The sequence below is a fragment of the Rhinichthys klamathensis genome, unplaced genomic scaffold, assembly GCF_029890125.1.
Source record: "Rhinichthys klamathensis goyatoka isolate OS25496 unplaced genomic scaffold, OSU_Roscu_1.1 h1tg000593l_1, whole genome shotgun sequence".
NCBI classification, from domain to species: domain Eukaryota; kingdom Metazoa; phylum Chordata; class Actinopteri; order Cypriniformes; family Leuciscidae; genus Rhinichthys; species Rhinichthys klamathensis.
The window spans coordinates 882,838-899,083 of NW_026607050.1; the positions used below are offsets into that span (position 1 = coordinate 882,838).

Below are 16,246 nucleotides of genomic sequence, written 5' to 3' on the forward strand. Positions count from 1 at the left end.
CCATTCGTACGTTTCGCCTTCGAAGGCCAGGTTTATCAATACACCGTCCTCCCGTTCGGCCTATCCCTAGCACCCCGCACGTTTACGAGGTGCATGGATGCGGCACTCGCCCCCCTGCGGAGTCAGGGGCTGCGAATACTGAACTATTTGGACGACTGGCTATCTCCTTGGGTATAGAGCTAGACTCGGTCTCAATGACGGCTCGTCTGTCTACACAGCGCGCGCGCCGTGTGCAGCGTCTCGCCGCATCTTTTCAGATGAACAGACTCACACCTCTGAAAACTTTTCAGAAGGCGCTGGGTTACATGGCCTCAGCCTCCGCAATGCTCCAGCTGGGGTTACTGCGCATGCGCCCGCTTCAGTTCTGGTTGAAGAGCCGTGTGTCTCACCGCGCGTGGACCACGGGCCGCCAGCTGATAAAGGTAACGCAGACCTGTATCACAGCTCTGCAGCCATGGACCATGACAGAATGGTTTCAGCGGGGCGTTTCCTTGGGGACCTTTTCTCGCCGAAAAGTCATTTTCGACAGACGCATCCAACATGGGTTGGGGTGCGGTCTGCGAGGGCTCACCGGCCTTCGGCCCCTGGTCAGCTCAGGAGAGTCTCCTCCACATAAACTGTTTGGAGATGCTGGCGGTCGAGAACGCGCTCACGCGCTTTCTGCCGCGCATTCACGGTCACCATGTGCTGATCCGTTCGGACAATATGGCTGTGGTCTCCTATCTAAAACCGTCAGGGCGGCGTCAGATCCAGAATTCTCTTCCGGCTGACAGAACGCATCCTAGTTTGGTCCCAGTGTCACCTGCTCTCGCTCAGAGCGACGCACGTGCCGGGCCATCTGAACGGCGGTCCAGACAGTCTGTCCAGGAACCCCATTCCCCCTGGCGAATGGTCCCTGCACACTCTTACAGTCCAAAAGCTGTGACGAATATTCGGCAGAGCAGAGGTGGACCTCTTCGCCTCAGAAGAAAACACCCACTGCCCAATATTTTTCTCAAAACGCGAGGACGCGCTAGCCCAGACCTGGCCCAGCCGCCCGCTTTATGCATTCCCTCCGGTGTCTCTGCTACCACATAGCCCCGCGTTGGGAAGGTCAGACTTGGTTTCAGGAGCTCACTCAGCTGTCACAGACAGCCCCGTGGCCCATTCCAGTCAGAACAGATCTCCTCTCCCAAGCTCGCGGCACGATCTGGCATCCCCACCCAGAGCGCTGAGCGCTTAATGCGTGGGTGATCAACGACTACCCGTTGCTTTGCCAGAAGGAGTGTTAAACACGATCATGCAGGCTAGAGCGGCTTCTACTAGAAGGCTCTATGCGTCTAAATGGTCTGTGTTCTCTAAGTGGTGCACAGACAGAAACTTGGACCCACGGTCATGCGAGGTTCCTTCCTTGCTAGTTTTTCTCCAAGAGATGCTGGATAAGGGCAGGTCCCCTTCCACTCTCAAGGTGTATGTGGCAGCCGTCGCGGCGTTCGCTGAACCCAGGCGTGGCCAGTCACTGGGCAAAGATGGCTTAGTCATCCGCTTCCTCAGGGGAGCTAGAAGGATGAACCCCTCACGCCCCCCGTCTGTGCCGATTTGGGACCTTTCCATAGTTCTCGAAGCTATGAAAGCCCCCCCATTCGAACCGTTAAACACCGTGGATCTCAAATACCTTTCACTCAAGACTATCTTCCTGCTCGCGCTCGCGTCAGTGAAGCGTGTGGGGGACCTTCACGCGCTGTCCAGCAGCGCTTCCTGTCTGGAGTTTGGGCCCAATGACTCCTTAGTCGTTCTCAAACCTAGACATGGTTATGTCCCAAAAGCGATTGGTACCCCTTTCAGGGCACAAGTTATTTCTCTATCGGCTCTGCCTGCATCCGATAGCGAATCTGACTCTAATCTCCTGTGTCCGGTCAGGGCCCTGAGATTATCCTTTACTCGCACTGCTCCGGTCAGACGAGCTGAGCAGCTTTTTGTTTCGTTCGGTGGGCGCACCAAGGTAGCCTCGTGAGACCATCCTGATCTCGCGAGCTTTCAAGGTTTCACTCGCAGATCAGTCTGGATACTTTCCGTTAAAGAAAATTTGGGAGCAGTTCACCAAACGAACGTCCAATCAGCGTTGGCTTTGAGGCGGGTTGAGGTGTGACGCAACGAGAAGCGCGTCAGTTCAGTCTAAAGAACATGTCGGCTTCAGCGGATGAAACTAGCATCAGCGTGGCTATCGAGCAAGTTTTATCGGAATTACAGAGTATTTCTTCACTGAAAGAAGAGCAAAACACTGCTCTGGAGGCTTTTCTCAGAGGAAAAGATACGCTCTGTTAGTACGTCATATGCTTCGTTGATCTGATTGGTTGATTTGGCCCGTCTATCACCAACATAGGCCAATCAGCTAACCAGTATTTTCGCCCCTTACCAAAACTACTTCAACGGAAGGTTTCCAGATGGATATGCGGAGCAAATCCATCTGGCGGAGTCAGGTTAGCACCAAGGGGTTGGCGCCTCGAAACAGACTCTGTCCAGATGGATAGTTGATGCCATTGCAGCCGCATACGCGTCAAAAGACCTGCCATGCCCTCTGGGCATCAGGGCCCATTCCACTAGAGGCATGGCCTCATCGTGGGCTTGGTCCAGCGGAATTTCCATTCATGATATTTGTGTGGCAGCGGGATGGGCTTCCCCCTCCACCTTTATCAGATTTTACTATCTGGAAGTTCCCGCCTTGCAGGCTAAACTACTAGCAGTCTAGTATGTCACAGCTCTTCTGGTTGAGCTGCACTATAGGGAGTTAATCACGCAGACCGGTCTCGTTCTGTCCCTCCTTATTAGGTGCTTATGTACTTCACAAATCCCCGGCCCGCTCCGCTGGCCTTTGTCACATGTACATATTTTATTCCCACTCATAAGGGTTCCCCGGGGTCCCCCCTGGGACTCATAGTGGATGCTTAGCACGCACGGCGTTGACCAGGTGTTCCCGTAGCGTAAGCTAGCTTACGCAATACGAGAGAACCTCTCGTAAGAGAACGAATCGGTTACCTAACGTAACCTCGGTTCTCTCTAGATGAGGGAACGAGTATTGCGTTCCTGGCCGTGCTTGTGCTACTAGCGTTCTCGCTTCATTCTATGAAAACCAGAATTTACAGCCTGAGAGGCGAATTTATACTCTCTGGCCACGCCCGTTTCGGCGGGCTCTGACGCAATGAGAGCAGGTCAGACTCTCATTGGCCGAGAGTTCATTCGTGTCTCCTCATAGGCTTAAGCAGTTCCCTGTGAGCGAGCCAATGAGCTGCTAGCTAGCCTGCTCATGCTCTGCTGCAGCTGAACTGCGTTGTGAATAGATACAAAATTATAGGATATTTTTTGGCTTCAATTTCTCAGAATAGATGAATCTTTCCGTAGCGTAAGCTAGCTTACGCAATACTCGTTCCCTCATCTAGAGAGAACCGAGGTTACGTTAGGTAACCGATTCGTTTCCACTAGATGAAATTCGCTTCCAATTCGTTTCCAATGCGGTTGTTGTTTTTTAGCGCAAACAGTACAAGTGTGACGTTGTTTTTTTTCAGGGCCATTTAACCTTTTCGAATCATGTCCATGATTTTTTGTGTGTTCACATAGCAAGTGTTGAAACATTTTGCCAAGTTTCGTACCATTCCGATGAAGTAAACAATTCGAAAAAACGAAGTGTAAAATTTTTAGGGTCAAAAACGGCACCAGACTCAGAGGGTTAAACAGGGTCAGTATTCATTTTCCTCTTACATAAAGACTCCTGATGAAAATGCCACTAACATATTTCTCAGTCAAAGTCCATCACTTTTGTTATATGTTTGTTATTAGCGGGGCTTCATGCTGTTCTTAGCTGAGCCCTGAGTAAACCTGTATTTCCGCCCCTACTGGTCCCCCCCCCGCGAGCAGGCTTAATCTATGCTATGTTATATCGTTTAAACAAGCGGACCTATTCATCTTTGGTCTTTACGGGGGATGTTATTTCTGAACTCTGCAGGAGTCAGATCATTTCGAGACTTTGTTCTTTGATGGAGGCCAAACTCTTTGAAGCCAGTCCATGCTGAACCTCATTGAAGAAATAAAATGTTTTTGTCAGAATTTTGTAAAGAGAATGTGATTTTAAAGGTTCATTTGCTTCTTTAAAGGCTCATAAAGCACTTTTTTTTTGAGGTGATGCATTTGGTCGTGTTGTACATAATGGAAGTCGATAGTAGCACGTATAGTTTTCGTTTTAAGGTGCATGTGATTTATATTGTATTTTTCTTTTTAGCTTATTTTGTGTTAAGACTATATTTTATGGGTTTGAAATCAAGTGAATGTGATGTATTCACACTAGATTTCAACACATACTGTATGTCAGCAGGAACTCTTAGTAATATTCATGAGACAGGTGCAGACAATCAGAAGTATTGGTTTGGGAATAATACTTTTCATGGTTTGAAAGTAGCTGTTGCATTTGTCTCCTGGTGTCATGCTTGCATTCTAATGATTCTAATGAGATGCCTTTTATCTGATTGATTTTTGAAGGCAGCATAGATGTATACTTCGCTGCTTTTGATATCCCACAATCCTGTGCGTTCGGTCCCGTAACAGCTGAGCTAAAAAATAAAAATGGCGTCTGAGGGCCTAATATACATTGCATATCATTTCTCTAAGAGTCTGAAACAGTTTGTTCGATGATTCGGTCTCTCTAAACCCCTCCTTCCCAAGAGCCTACTCTGCTCTGATTGGTCAGATGGCCCAGTCTGTTGTGATTGGTTCTTCCTCAGTGCTTGATAAACAGTGATACAAGTGATACGATGACGTCGGGTTTTCCGTATCAATGCGTCCTCATGCTTTTGAAGTGCATGCAAAGTGGATTTACTTTGGTAGCGCAGAAAACAGCATCTTCTCGACATGTCGACAACATGAACCTAACTCTTCCAGTCTTCAACTACAACTAGTGTTTGAGGGGCAAAGTAGACGTCGTTTTTAGGCAGCCAATGAAGACCATAGGCTGGCATTATGCTAATTTGTTACATTGTTACGTAGGTTAGTTCAGAATCGATTCTTTTTTTTAAGAGACTAAACCTTATTAGACATGCACTTTTTGATCTGTGAAACTTTGCAGACCTTTTGCATAAATGTCTATATTATACGGAAGCCCTGAACCACAACATAAAAAAAGCAGTAAAAAAAAGAAGCATTTCCAGATTAAAGTCGAAATATTTCGAGATTAAAGTCGAAACCGCAATGTAAAAAAAAAAATCTGTAAAAACAAAACAACAACTAGCATTTCGAGATTAAAGTCGAAACATTTCGAGATTAAAATTAAAGTTGAAAGATTTCGAGATTAAAGTTGAAAGATTTCGAGAGTACGAGAATACAGTCTTCCGTAGAAGTTGCGTGTGTGTGCTTGCCATTGTTTCACATTGCCGCACACACAGGCATTCATAATGGTGCATAGCGAGTGTTTCACACTGTGTGTGTGTGTGTGTGTGTGTGTGTGTGTGTGTGTTTTTTGTTTCAACAAAAGGAAATTCAACAGGTGCCAATCTACCAGCATTAGGCTACCATTATAGGACGTTATAAAATATACTGCGTCGGAATAGACTTTAGGATATAGGAAAACCAACCCGGAAAACACTTTTCAGACTGGACGGAGATAGCTTTATGAATGAATAAATGAATGAGGCATTTATATAGCGCTTTCATATGTCTACTAGGCCTACACTCAAAGCGCTTTACAATCATATCAGAGAATCTCTCCTCAACCACTATTAGTGGTTATTAAATCTGAGGAAATCACAGGATCTGCCAAATGATTGGATTCAGAATGATGCACTTAAAATGTATCCAGAACGTATTTACGGTGAAGAGGGAGACAGAACGGTTACTGTTGAGTTCTCGACCCAGATAGCGTTGCCTAGACGAGCACGAAAACACTTCAAAAACACTGCCACATAAAGTTTGGAACATTGTGATACCTACTCCGGCGGAGTCTGTGCGCTCGTCTATAGGCAACGCCATGGTAATCCTTGTTGGTAGATTAGCACCTGTGTAGAATTTTGTTGAAAGCCCAGATAACACACACACGCGCTCTGAGCCACTGGACGCGCACTGTTATGAATGCACACAGTTCTACGGAAGACTGTATTATCGAAGTGTTTCGACTTTATTCTCGAAATGTTTCGACCTTAATCTCGAAATGTTTCGACTTTAATCTCGAAATGCTAGTTTTTTTTTTTTTTACAGATATATATTTATTTTTTTACGTTGTGGTTTCGACTTTAATCTCGAAATGTAAGTTTTTTTTGTTTTTTTTACTGTTTTTTTTTTTTTACTGATTTTTCTTTTTTTTCTTTTTACGTTGCGGTTCAGGGCTTCCGTAATATTACACACTGCATGAAAGGTAATATTTAAATAAATATTACAATAGGGGCGTAAAAGGGGCACTTTAAAATTAATTGTGTTTTTTTTTTAGTTTCATTTGTGTATGACTGACAAATATGCATCATATTAATGGTAGTTTGTTTAAACTGTGTAATTCAAATACATACATCTAAAATTTAGGCCTACTTTTTTTTTCAGTGTACTTTTTTCTTTTGGACTTCTTTGAACCAGATGCATTTACACTTGGCGGAGCGTTTCAAACCTCCTTTTACTGACCGTGCTAAAATGAGGGGTTTCGTGAGTCTCTGTCACTCTTGGCAGGACAGCATCATCAAGTGTAATATCAGCTGGAGGCATGAAGGCCAGAGACTAGGATGAATCGCTTTTCCAGTGTGGGCGAGCCACATCTTTGCTGTTTGGCAGCCACTATAGTGCTGAAGACTTGATTGAAGGACTTTTAGGGGTCCTGCTTCCACAACTGAAGGCTTTCATCTGCTCTCAGACAGGCTGTTCTCCTACAATTACGGAGGATTCCTCCATGTAATTGAGCGCTTGTGTACCACATCGAAAGCATATCGTGTTGGCCTCTAATGTATCTCAGTGCATTACCACTCAGTCACACTGTTGTTCTATTAGTGGAGATTCAGGAGGAAAGTCTATTTCATATGTGGTCTTGTGGGTTGAACAGTCGCAGTCTCTCTTTCCGTGTTTTTCCAGCTCACTCGACTGACTATGATGTCAGACAGCTGAGCTCACTGGGATTTAGCATGCTAGATTAGACTCATCTGTGTTTGATGATTGTACAGTCACTCACTCGTATGTTATGTGATTTACTAGCACCTCCGGTTGAATGATGGGAGTGCGATCATATGGCGTGACATTTGTTTCAGGTGAATCAAGAAATGTGTCACCCATCTGCTTTAGTGTCCGGTTCAGAAACACTGACAAAATGTTTGATTTGATATTGATTTGATAAAAGAGGCTAAAAAAAGGAATTATATGTATATCATTTTAGGACCATTAAGACTTTTAAGACAATAACTTGTCAAGCATTTTGATCTTTGAAACTTTGCAGAACTTTTACATTCACAAACATATATATTACACACTGCATGAAAGGTAATATTTGGGGGAAAAAAGCATAATGGGGCACTTTAAAGTCTGGATTCATCCCAGCCACAATCGGCAGTCTTTACTCTTCTTAATACTGATGTATTTGAAGTGAGAAGTTTCAGCAATGACCCTTTTGCTGAATTAGTCCTTTGTGAGTTTACTCTGTCTCTCTTTTGGGCTGGATCTTGTGCTGGTCATCCTGGAACCATCCCAGTGCCTTCTCCCACTGGCCTGAAGGTTATTGGTTAGTTTGTGTGGTGTGTGTTTTGTGGTGGTGTTTCATTTGGCGTCAGCACTTTGGCATTGGTGTGTGATTAGCTCTCGTGTCACTGATTCCTATGACTCATGGAGGTGGTCATCCAGCAGAATGAGCAGAGATGTGCGGTCAGAAGTCTGCTGACTAGGCTGGCTTTGAATTTTCTTAGATTTTGGATGGAAATGGGTTTGATGATGTAGATTTGGTGTCATTGCACATTTTTGTGTCTGCATGTGACAGCAGGATGCGGATTTTGGAAGTTATCTATCTTTTTTTTCAGGGTTTTGATGAAATTTAATATCTGTTTATTTATGTATTTGCTTTGAAATGGCATAAGTATGTTTTTTTAAGGAATCGTAATCTAGATTTAAAATGTTTAAAGCAAGATGGAAAATACAGTCAAAATCTAGTGTAAAATAAAAAGGGCATGGTTTTCACGAAAATGAACAAGAAATTTAGTTTAAAATATAAATACAAAAAAATGCATATAAAAATACTTGTTTGTTTGTATTTTTGCTAAAGCATTTTAAACAGGGAAGCAGTGATATTCAGCCAACTATAATTTTAATTTATCAGGAATAACTGATAAATGGGCCATATTCAAATTCCATATTATCTTATCTGAATGAATTATAAATAAAAAAAAACTATAAAAAAAACAAAAATCAGTCATTTTAAATGTTATGAGTGATTTTAGGCATCACAGAATTTAATGGGATATGAAAAATATATATTCATTTATAAATTCATTTAAAGATGACATTTTACAGTGAAAAATGTAGTGTTTACATCAACTTTAATTGACCGTTAGATGACAGCAAAGGTAATCAAAACTTTAATAGTTTTTTATACTGGACTTTAATAGTTTTTTATACTGACAACCACCTTAAAAACAGGTGATTAAAGATAAAGCCACATGATGAATCAAAGTTCTTCACAAATGTTTTTTTTTTTGAAAATCTGAGGTTAACACAAAAATATAGACAGTGCACACAAATACAAAACACTGTGGCGACATAACACTAAAATAATGCAATAATCATCCATTTAACAACATAAGATAACACAAAATCCTAATGTACAACTGATAAGAAAAAAAAACATAGTTATGTAAATGAAAAACGATCAAATGTGAGCTGTTACACAGAGAATTATAAATGTCAATTTATGCTTTTCCCTGTAAAGTATAAGACTTGACTTGTGTTTTTTATTTTCCAAAAACTGTACATTGAGCAGTATTTTACTTTTAAATTGAAATGTCTCATTTGATCTATTACAGTTTTTCACCATATAAATGGAACTTACTGTTAACCAATTAACAGGTTTTTACTGTAGTATTTTTTAGTCTTTTACCATTAATATTATGTTTTTTTTTAAGTGTAGGAGAGAATAAAATGCAGAAATAAACACTATCTACTAAAATTCAGCCCAATAACTGATGATATGGTGGCAATATATGGTGCATCCCTAAAACCATCACGTATATTGATATATACTATTGATATGACTATTGATATACACCATTTTCTCATAGAGCTTTCATTGTGGATTTGGCCTCTCGCGCCCACACAGAAATGCCCCTCCGTGGTCCTTCAGCAGAGCTGGAGCTGTCAGTGATCAGACAGTGAGTCCTGCCTCACTCAGGCTGTCAGCTCTGTCTGTTGTTCCTCAGCAGCTTTCCAGACAGCATATCCCCTCACCGAGTCTGATCCGCTGACCCTCATCTCAAAAGAGCTCCAACAAAGAGCCATCAGCGAGTGGTTAGTCTCTTGAGACACTCTCTCTGTATTAGCGCTCAGACTGCTCCTCGTGAAGTTATAGGTTATAGAAGGATGTAAGGGAAGAAGAGTCGTGGTCTAACCTTTGTGCTAGTCTGACCCGCAATTAACCTGAGAGTATGTATGGCCCATATCCGAGCCGGGTCCTTGTTTTTGATGTGCCCTTCATAGGAGCTGAAGAGGAGTATGTTATGTAATTAGATGGAGCAAAGCAAGTTTAATGTGACAAATGCCTGACTAATTCATCAGGCTAACTGGAACATCTGGAGCACAGTCTTTTGAGGTGTTCAACTATAGTTTGAGCTGTATTTCTAAAGCATTTCTGGGCAATTTCATTGTTTATTTGTGTTTTTTTTTGTGTTTTTTTACCATATTAAGCTGTACTCTACAGATACACTCTGTGTATCACAAAATATTGCCAAATAGGGCTGCACGATATATTGTTTTAGCATCGATATAGTCACATTGCAGGATGTGCGATGTCAAGTATAGAGATCGTAGTTGATTGGTTCCGGTTTGAAACGCATGTGATTCGCGGATTAATTGCAAAGTTTAACCCTCATAGAGTTAAAGTTTATCATTTGCCTGTATTTTTAAGTCCTGTCACAACACGTGCATGCAAAATGCCCATTTTATCAAAATGCCCATCTTGCGAGTATCCTCGTAAACAGTCGGTTATGTGTTGTAAACATAGACTGTAAAAAATGTTGTAAACAATTGAGAAAGAAAACGGATGTGTATCATTATATTGGATCCGTGCAGTCGTCTTAAAGTGACGGCACTAAAAGATCTTTAACAAAGATAAATGGTATTAATTAATTATATTTAATTTATACCTTGAATACGGTGTTATTTTACATTTGATTATTTAATGTCAGTACCTGAATGCAGTTAGATTGACCTGAAAAACATAAAGCACTGCTATTTTCATTTACTTATTATTTCACAAAACAAATGATTTTCTTCTTTAGTCAATGTTGTTATTGTCAACTAAAACTATTAAAATCGTTTTTGGTAATTGAAATAAAGATTACTGAAATTGAAATGTAGAATACTGTGTCACATACAATTTTTACAAAAGATAGTAGGAAGCACACAGTATGTACTGCATAATGTGCACATTATTCATTAAGCATGGCTAGTTCCTCTAAACAACTTATTACAGGCATTTCCAGCCAAACTCATGCTCAAAATAGCGCTCGAGTCAGAAGTTGATATGTCGGACAACTCAAACAAACAGAACCATGTTTTGAAAGCATCACAGTGTCAGAGCGCTGACAGTCTTCAGGAGGTCATCCTACGCATGGTTTACTTAGAGCTGGTCTTAAGCATACTAAGCTGGAATAGGATACAGTTTTTTAATATCCAGAATGTTACATTGCTGCTGCCTATGGAGAGTGTACAGTATGTGTGTACGTGTATGACTATGAGCTGACCGATACATGTGACATGGTTTACCGCCAGCCCTATTCACCCTTTTCCACGTCCCACAGCGGGCTCGCACTTCACACTACATATGGTCTTCATTAGCACATGAATGAATGTGCACGTGTGTGTGGGTGTGTGTGTGTGTGGGTGTGATGTTCAGACAGTTACTCCTTAGGAAGTTCTGTCATGTGCATACACTAGTATGCAAAATTACTTCAGACTAGTGTTGTTGTCACGGTATCAAAATTTCAGTAGTTGGTACCAATACAAGTAGAATTTCATGGATCTCCGTACCAATTTCTATACCAATGCAAAAACTGTTGAATTAAGTACTTTAATTCCCCCCCCAATTTTGTCCTGTTCATTGTTAAAGGTAGGCTAGGCAATTTCGGAGAGGCTAGCAATAGCAAGCTAGCTTTGAAAGCATGAGATCCCACCCTCCCTTCAGAGCGCCTCCAAAGCCACGCCTCCTTTAAAACACACGAACGGCAGTTTTCAAAGCGTTACAAGATGAGAGATGTAATTAAATTAAATCACCTCATGTGTCTAAGCACATAACATTACAAATATAATAAATGTAAACAACTTACACAGCTTTTACTTGTACCATCTGACTGCTGCAGATTAATTTTGGCATTGATAGTGTTGACATAGAAATGCATAAATCCGAGTCTGAGGACGTGAACAGCTCCGGGTAGAACGTCATGCTGAGAACGTTGCCGTTGCTTAATTACTGTTACGACATGACATGAACGCAGCATAAGCTCGTTGTTTTGGTTCAGGAGGAACTGTAAAAGGTATGGAAATGCATATGTTGACAGGCGGATAGGACATCGTATCATTTCATTCTAACCTTTTTCGTCCTGAGACTTCTACATGAGATGTACATGTTTTAATATTTAGACCACTTCAATTATTGATTGCTATCAGGATGTGTTAAGCGGATTCTGGACTAACACCTCTGATAGGTAATTGCATTCACGCGCTCAACAGATATGATTGTGATTGGCTGCCATTCACAATGCTTGCAAAACACACTGTACATAGAAACCTTTGAGGCTCAGAGAGCGCTCAAACAAACATCACATCATTGACCCAAAACACAAATCAACCCAGCAAACTCACAGAAAGAATCATGCTGACAACCACACAGGTCACCTTTGCATTTTGGCATCGATTTCTGCATGGTAAAATATACCCGTTTAGTTTGATAAGTGCTATCTGTACTGTGAGTGGCAGTGGGTTGATTGCTGTGTCTGTGTGTTTGTGTGTGTGTTCGTACAGAGAAACCGGTGAACGCAGACCAGCAGGAGCGGACTCTTCTGAAGGGCGTTTTCAGCGTCAGGAAGGGAAAGACACAGCTCCATAAATGGGCCGAGCGGCAGGTCATCCTGTGCGGGACCTGTCTTATCGTGGCCTCTGTCAAGGACAGCCTGACTGGCAAGATGCACATCCTACCCCTGGTCGGGGGAAAGGTAGGGGTTCACAGACACCCACACACACATCAGGATCCGAGAACAGATAATAGAGAGCAGATGCATCAACACAGCTGTGAATGAATGAGGATGAGGAGGGACGGGAGAGAGAGGGACAAATGCCAATCAGACTTTTCTAACCTTTCAAAGTCACGCGAAACAGAAGTTGCAATAGTCTTTTCTTCCCTATTGTGATGTATATCTACCAGGGTTGGGAAACGAAAATCAATTCCAATTCTGGAAGAATGGTTGGATGGTTCTGGTTTGCTATTGGTGGATCTCGTGTGAGTGACAGGTTGTCCCGCCCTCACGCCTGTAAACGCATCATCAGAGAAGAGAAGAGATGTCGCTGCAAGAGGGAGGCGAAGCTATTTTGATTAAAGATAATGAGGGGACATGGATTTGAAAAAATAACGATGTGCACTAGGGCTGTCACTTTTGAGAAAAATCTAATTCGAACGGATATCGAATATCAAGCAATGTATTCGAATATATTCGAATATCTACGAGCCCCGCCCACCCAAAAAAAAAAAAAAAAACCCACCGTAACGGAGATCACACATTTATTAACAGTCTGACAGTCATAAACAGGACTCAGGCCTGTCTGAATTTTTTTTTTTTGACTTAATGTTTTAAACAGCAGGTTTTCAACTTAATCTATATGAAGTGCCAGTATGCATAGCCAATCACAAAATTAGGCGCTACATGGGGAAAAACTGAAGCGGAACAGCACGGCACAAACAATAACGTGACAACTTAAACAGCAGCAGGAGTAAGGCCTATATAGCCTAGCCTAATTCATTTCCTAATATTGTTTGCTAGAAACACCAATTTATCAACTTGATCTGGATCAAGTGCGGCTCTCCTTTTATTGACGATGTTCTCCGCGGTGGAGAACACGCGCTCGCGCACACGTGCCTGGCACACATTTGCGCGTCTTTGCATGGACCCTTATAATCGGATTGACGGCTCAATCGGACTAAAAAACCTTCATGTAAACACCTTAATCGATCCGATGGTTTACTCCTTTTGTAATCCGATCGAGAGAACATGTAAACACTTGATCGGATTGAAAACCGAAACTAAAAGGACTGCGCATGTGCAATGACGTTTTACGCACGGAGCGAGCTGTTCTTCCTGTTGAATAAAGTGTCATATAAATGAGTGTTCCGTTATTAAAAAAATCTCATTTCACTGTGAAGTTAAGCAGGACAACGTCCCACCAGTGCTTGTTTCAGATTCTCATCCACAGACGACTGGTTTTGGGTGCGGGGTTTTACTGCGTGATCAACAAGCAGCACGGCAAATCATGCTCATCGTCTCCAAATCATGACCAGAGACGGATAAATATTAAGTCTGCTGTTTAAAACAAATAAAGAACCAATAGAGGAGAATAGTTTTGCGCGAACAGCGGCATATTCGTGCAGTGTGCGCATGTCAAAAAAATCAATTCCGATTTGAATCTTGTGACACATAACGCGCACATTACTTTATGTATCGTTCATGTAAACACCGTGTTCGGATTCATCAATCGATTGTCCATTTCCAGACACTACTTTTTAGATGAGTTGGGGTAGAAATTGTCCGCTCAGGCTGGCCGTTCTGCGCGTTATATCTTCCATTTTCAAAACAGGGTGGCTATTGGCTATTATTCGCTTGATTTGGTCATGAGCTTACGCTACAATACGTTTAGAGTGCCAGCTACTGGATGAGATGGCAAACAATAAAATAAAAAACAAACGGTCTAAATCATAGACTGTAAAAAATGCGCTAAACATGGCATTTTAAAAACCAGTTAGTTTATTTATAGTTCGATTACGGATATTTCACGTCATGTTCGAATGCATATTCGAATATCGAATAAAAAGTGACAGCCCTAATGTGCACTTATAAATCATTTATAATAAACACTGCAATATTCCATAAAAACAAGAATTCTCAATTTTGATTTCATGGGGACTTTAAAGGAATATTCTGGGTTTTCGGCTTCATGTATATGGACTGTACAGTAGGTGTGCCTATTACCACAGGCAATACTTTCAGCTTGCAGTCTTTTCAGTTTCAATTTACAGTAATACACTTCAATATGATGTCTAGTATTCAAGCAGCCCAGAGGGTTTAAAAGCAGAAATGTGTTTTTGTTAAAGCACTTACATGAATTCTTCTGTCGAAATTAATGTTTGTTACTGGAGTTGTGAATTTCAAAATCATCTTTTGGAAGCAGAACTGGTGGAGAAACTTCTAGTTATGTGTTACTCTTGTGGAAGAGAAGTGTGCTAATTGTATTGAGTATGCACCGATAGTGTTCTTCAAATCTTAAATTAATGTTTACAAAAAACTGGACTTGATAATAATTAAACAAAAGTGCACTTAAAGGTGCAGTGTGTGATTTTCAGCGGCATCTAGTGGTGAGGTTGCGAATTGCAACCAACAGAAGTTAAGGTGGCCGACAGGAAGTGATGTCATCGTCTGAGACAGAAGAGAGTAGCCAGTTAAGCAATGAGGTTTCATTACAAAGATAAATTAAGAAATTATGTTTACTTTATTATTCAGTAAAACGATATGTTATTGCAAATATTAGTGTTACTTGTTCACCAGTGTTTTATTCGCTGACTTTAGCTAGCGTCTTTGCACGAAGAACAGCAATAGTGACGACACGCGTTTGTCCATTTAGGGCTACCGTAGAAACATGCCGGCGCAAAATGGCTATTTCAATGTAGGGGGACCCTCGGTGTATTTAGGTAGAAACAGCTCATTCCAAGGTAATAAAAACATAACGGTTCATTATGTAAGGTCTTTATACACCATTGAAAACAGTTATGTATATTATATTGCATTTCTGTCTACAGATCCTAGCACCTTTACAGGGTTAGATCACCCAAAAATTAAAATTCTGTTAGTAATTACTGACATAATTTTAATTTTTGGGTGAACTAACCCTTTAAGTGTACTTGAGGGTGCACTTTCATCACTGTTTCTTAACACACTTTTAAAAAATAGTTTTACTTTAAAGTACATTTTAAATCATTGTTTTAATAATCATCCGTCATGCTTAAAAGAAGTACTAAACTAAACCACATGTAAAGTAATTGATTATAATGTAAACTGTAATTTGATATTACATTTACAGTTAATTTATTTTAAGGGTGTGTTCACACTTGGCAGGTTTGGTTTGATTAAAACGAACTCTATTCAAATATGTGACACAGCACTACAAGTTTCAATAAAAATTACATCAAAGTATATTTTAGTTTGCCATAAATGCTTGTCAATACATTCAGCAGTACACTTTAACCATATTTAAAAGACAATAGAAGTAATTATGAAATTAAATAAAGATGTGCTTAAGTCCTACTTAAGTGGTCACAAAACGTTCAACTAATTGTATTTAATATAAATTTAAACTATAATACATTTTGAAATGTTGAGTTCGCACTTAAAGGGATAGTTCACCCAAAAATGAAAATTGTCATCATTTACTCACCCTCATGTTGTTAAAACCTGTATGAGTTTCTTTCTTCTGTTGAACACAAAAGGAGATATTTTAAAGAATGTTGGTAACCAGACAGTAAACATTACCCATTGACTTCCATAGTAGGAAAAATAAATACTATGGAAGTCAATGAATGGTTACCAACATTCTTTAAAATATATATATATATTTGTGTTCAACAGAAGAAAGAAACTCATACAGGTTTGGAACAAAATGAGGGTAGGTTTTCATTTTTGGGTGAACTATCCCTTTAAATGTATTATTTCTGTAATATCAGAGACAATAATATAGGTTGATAGAGTGAGTGCTGGATTTACTGATTGGTTAACCTTTTGCCAAGGTTCATAAG

At 40.9% G+C, this 16,246-nt stretch overlaps 1 protein-coding gene across 2 annotated transcripts in view; it reads left to right on the forward strand.

Moving 5' to 3' along the window:
- The window catches only part of phlpp2 (PH domain and leucine rich repeat protein phosphatase 2), a 74,861-nt gene that overhangs the window by 27,359 nt on the left and 31,256 nt on the right, over positions 1-16,246 (forward strand). For both annotated transcript variants that reach the window (XR_008805551.1, XM_056240326.1), the window contains exon 4: positions 12,214-12,404. Coding sequence is in view for 1 of the 2 variants with exons in the window: in XM_056240326.1 (XP_056096301.1) it covers positions 12,214-12,404 (191 nt within the window). In the remaining variant the exon portion in view is untranslated. The remainder of the gene's footprint in view (positions 1-12,213; positions 12,405-16,246) is intronic.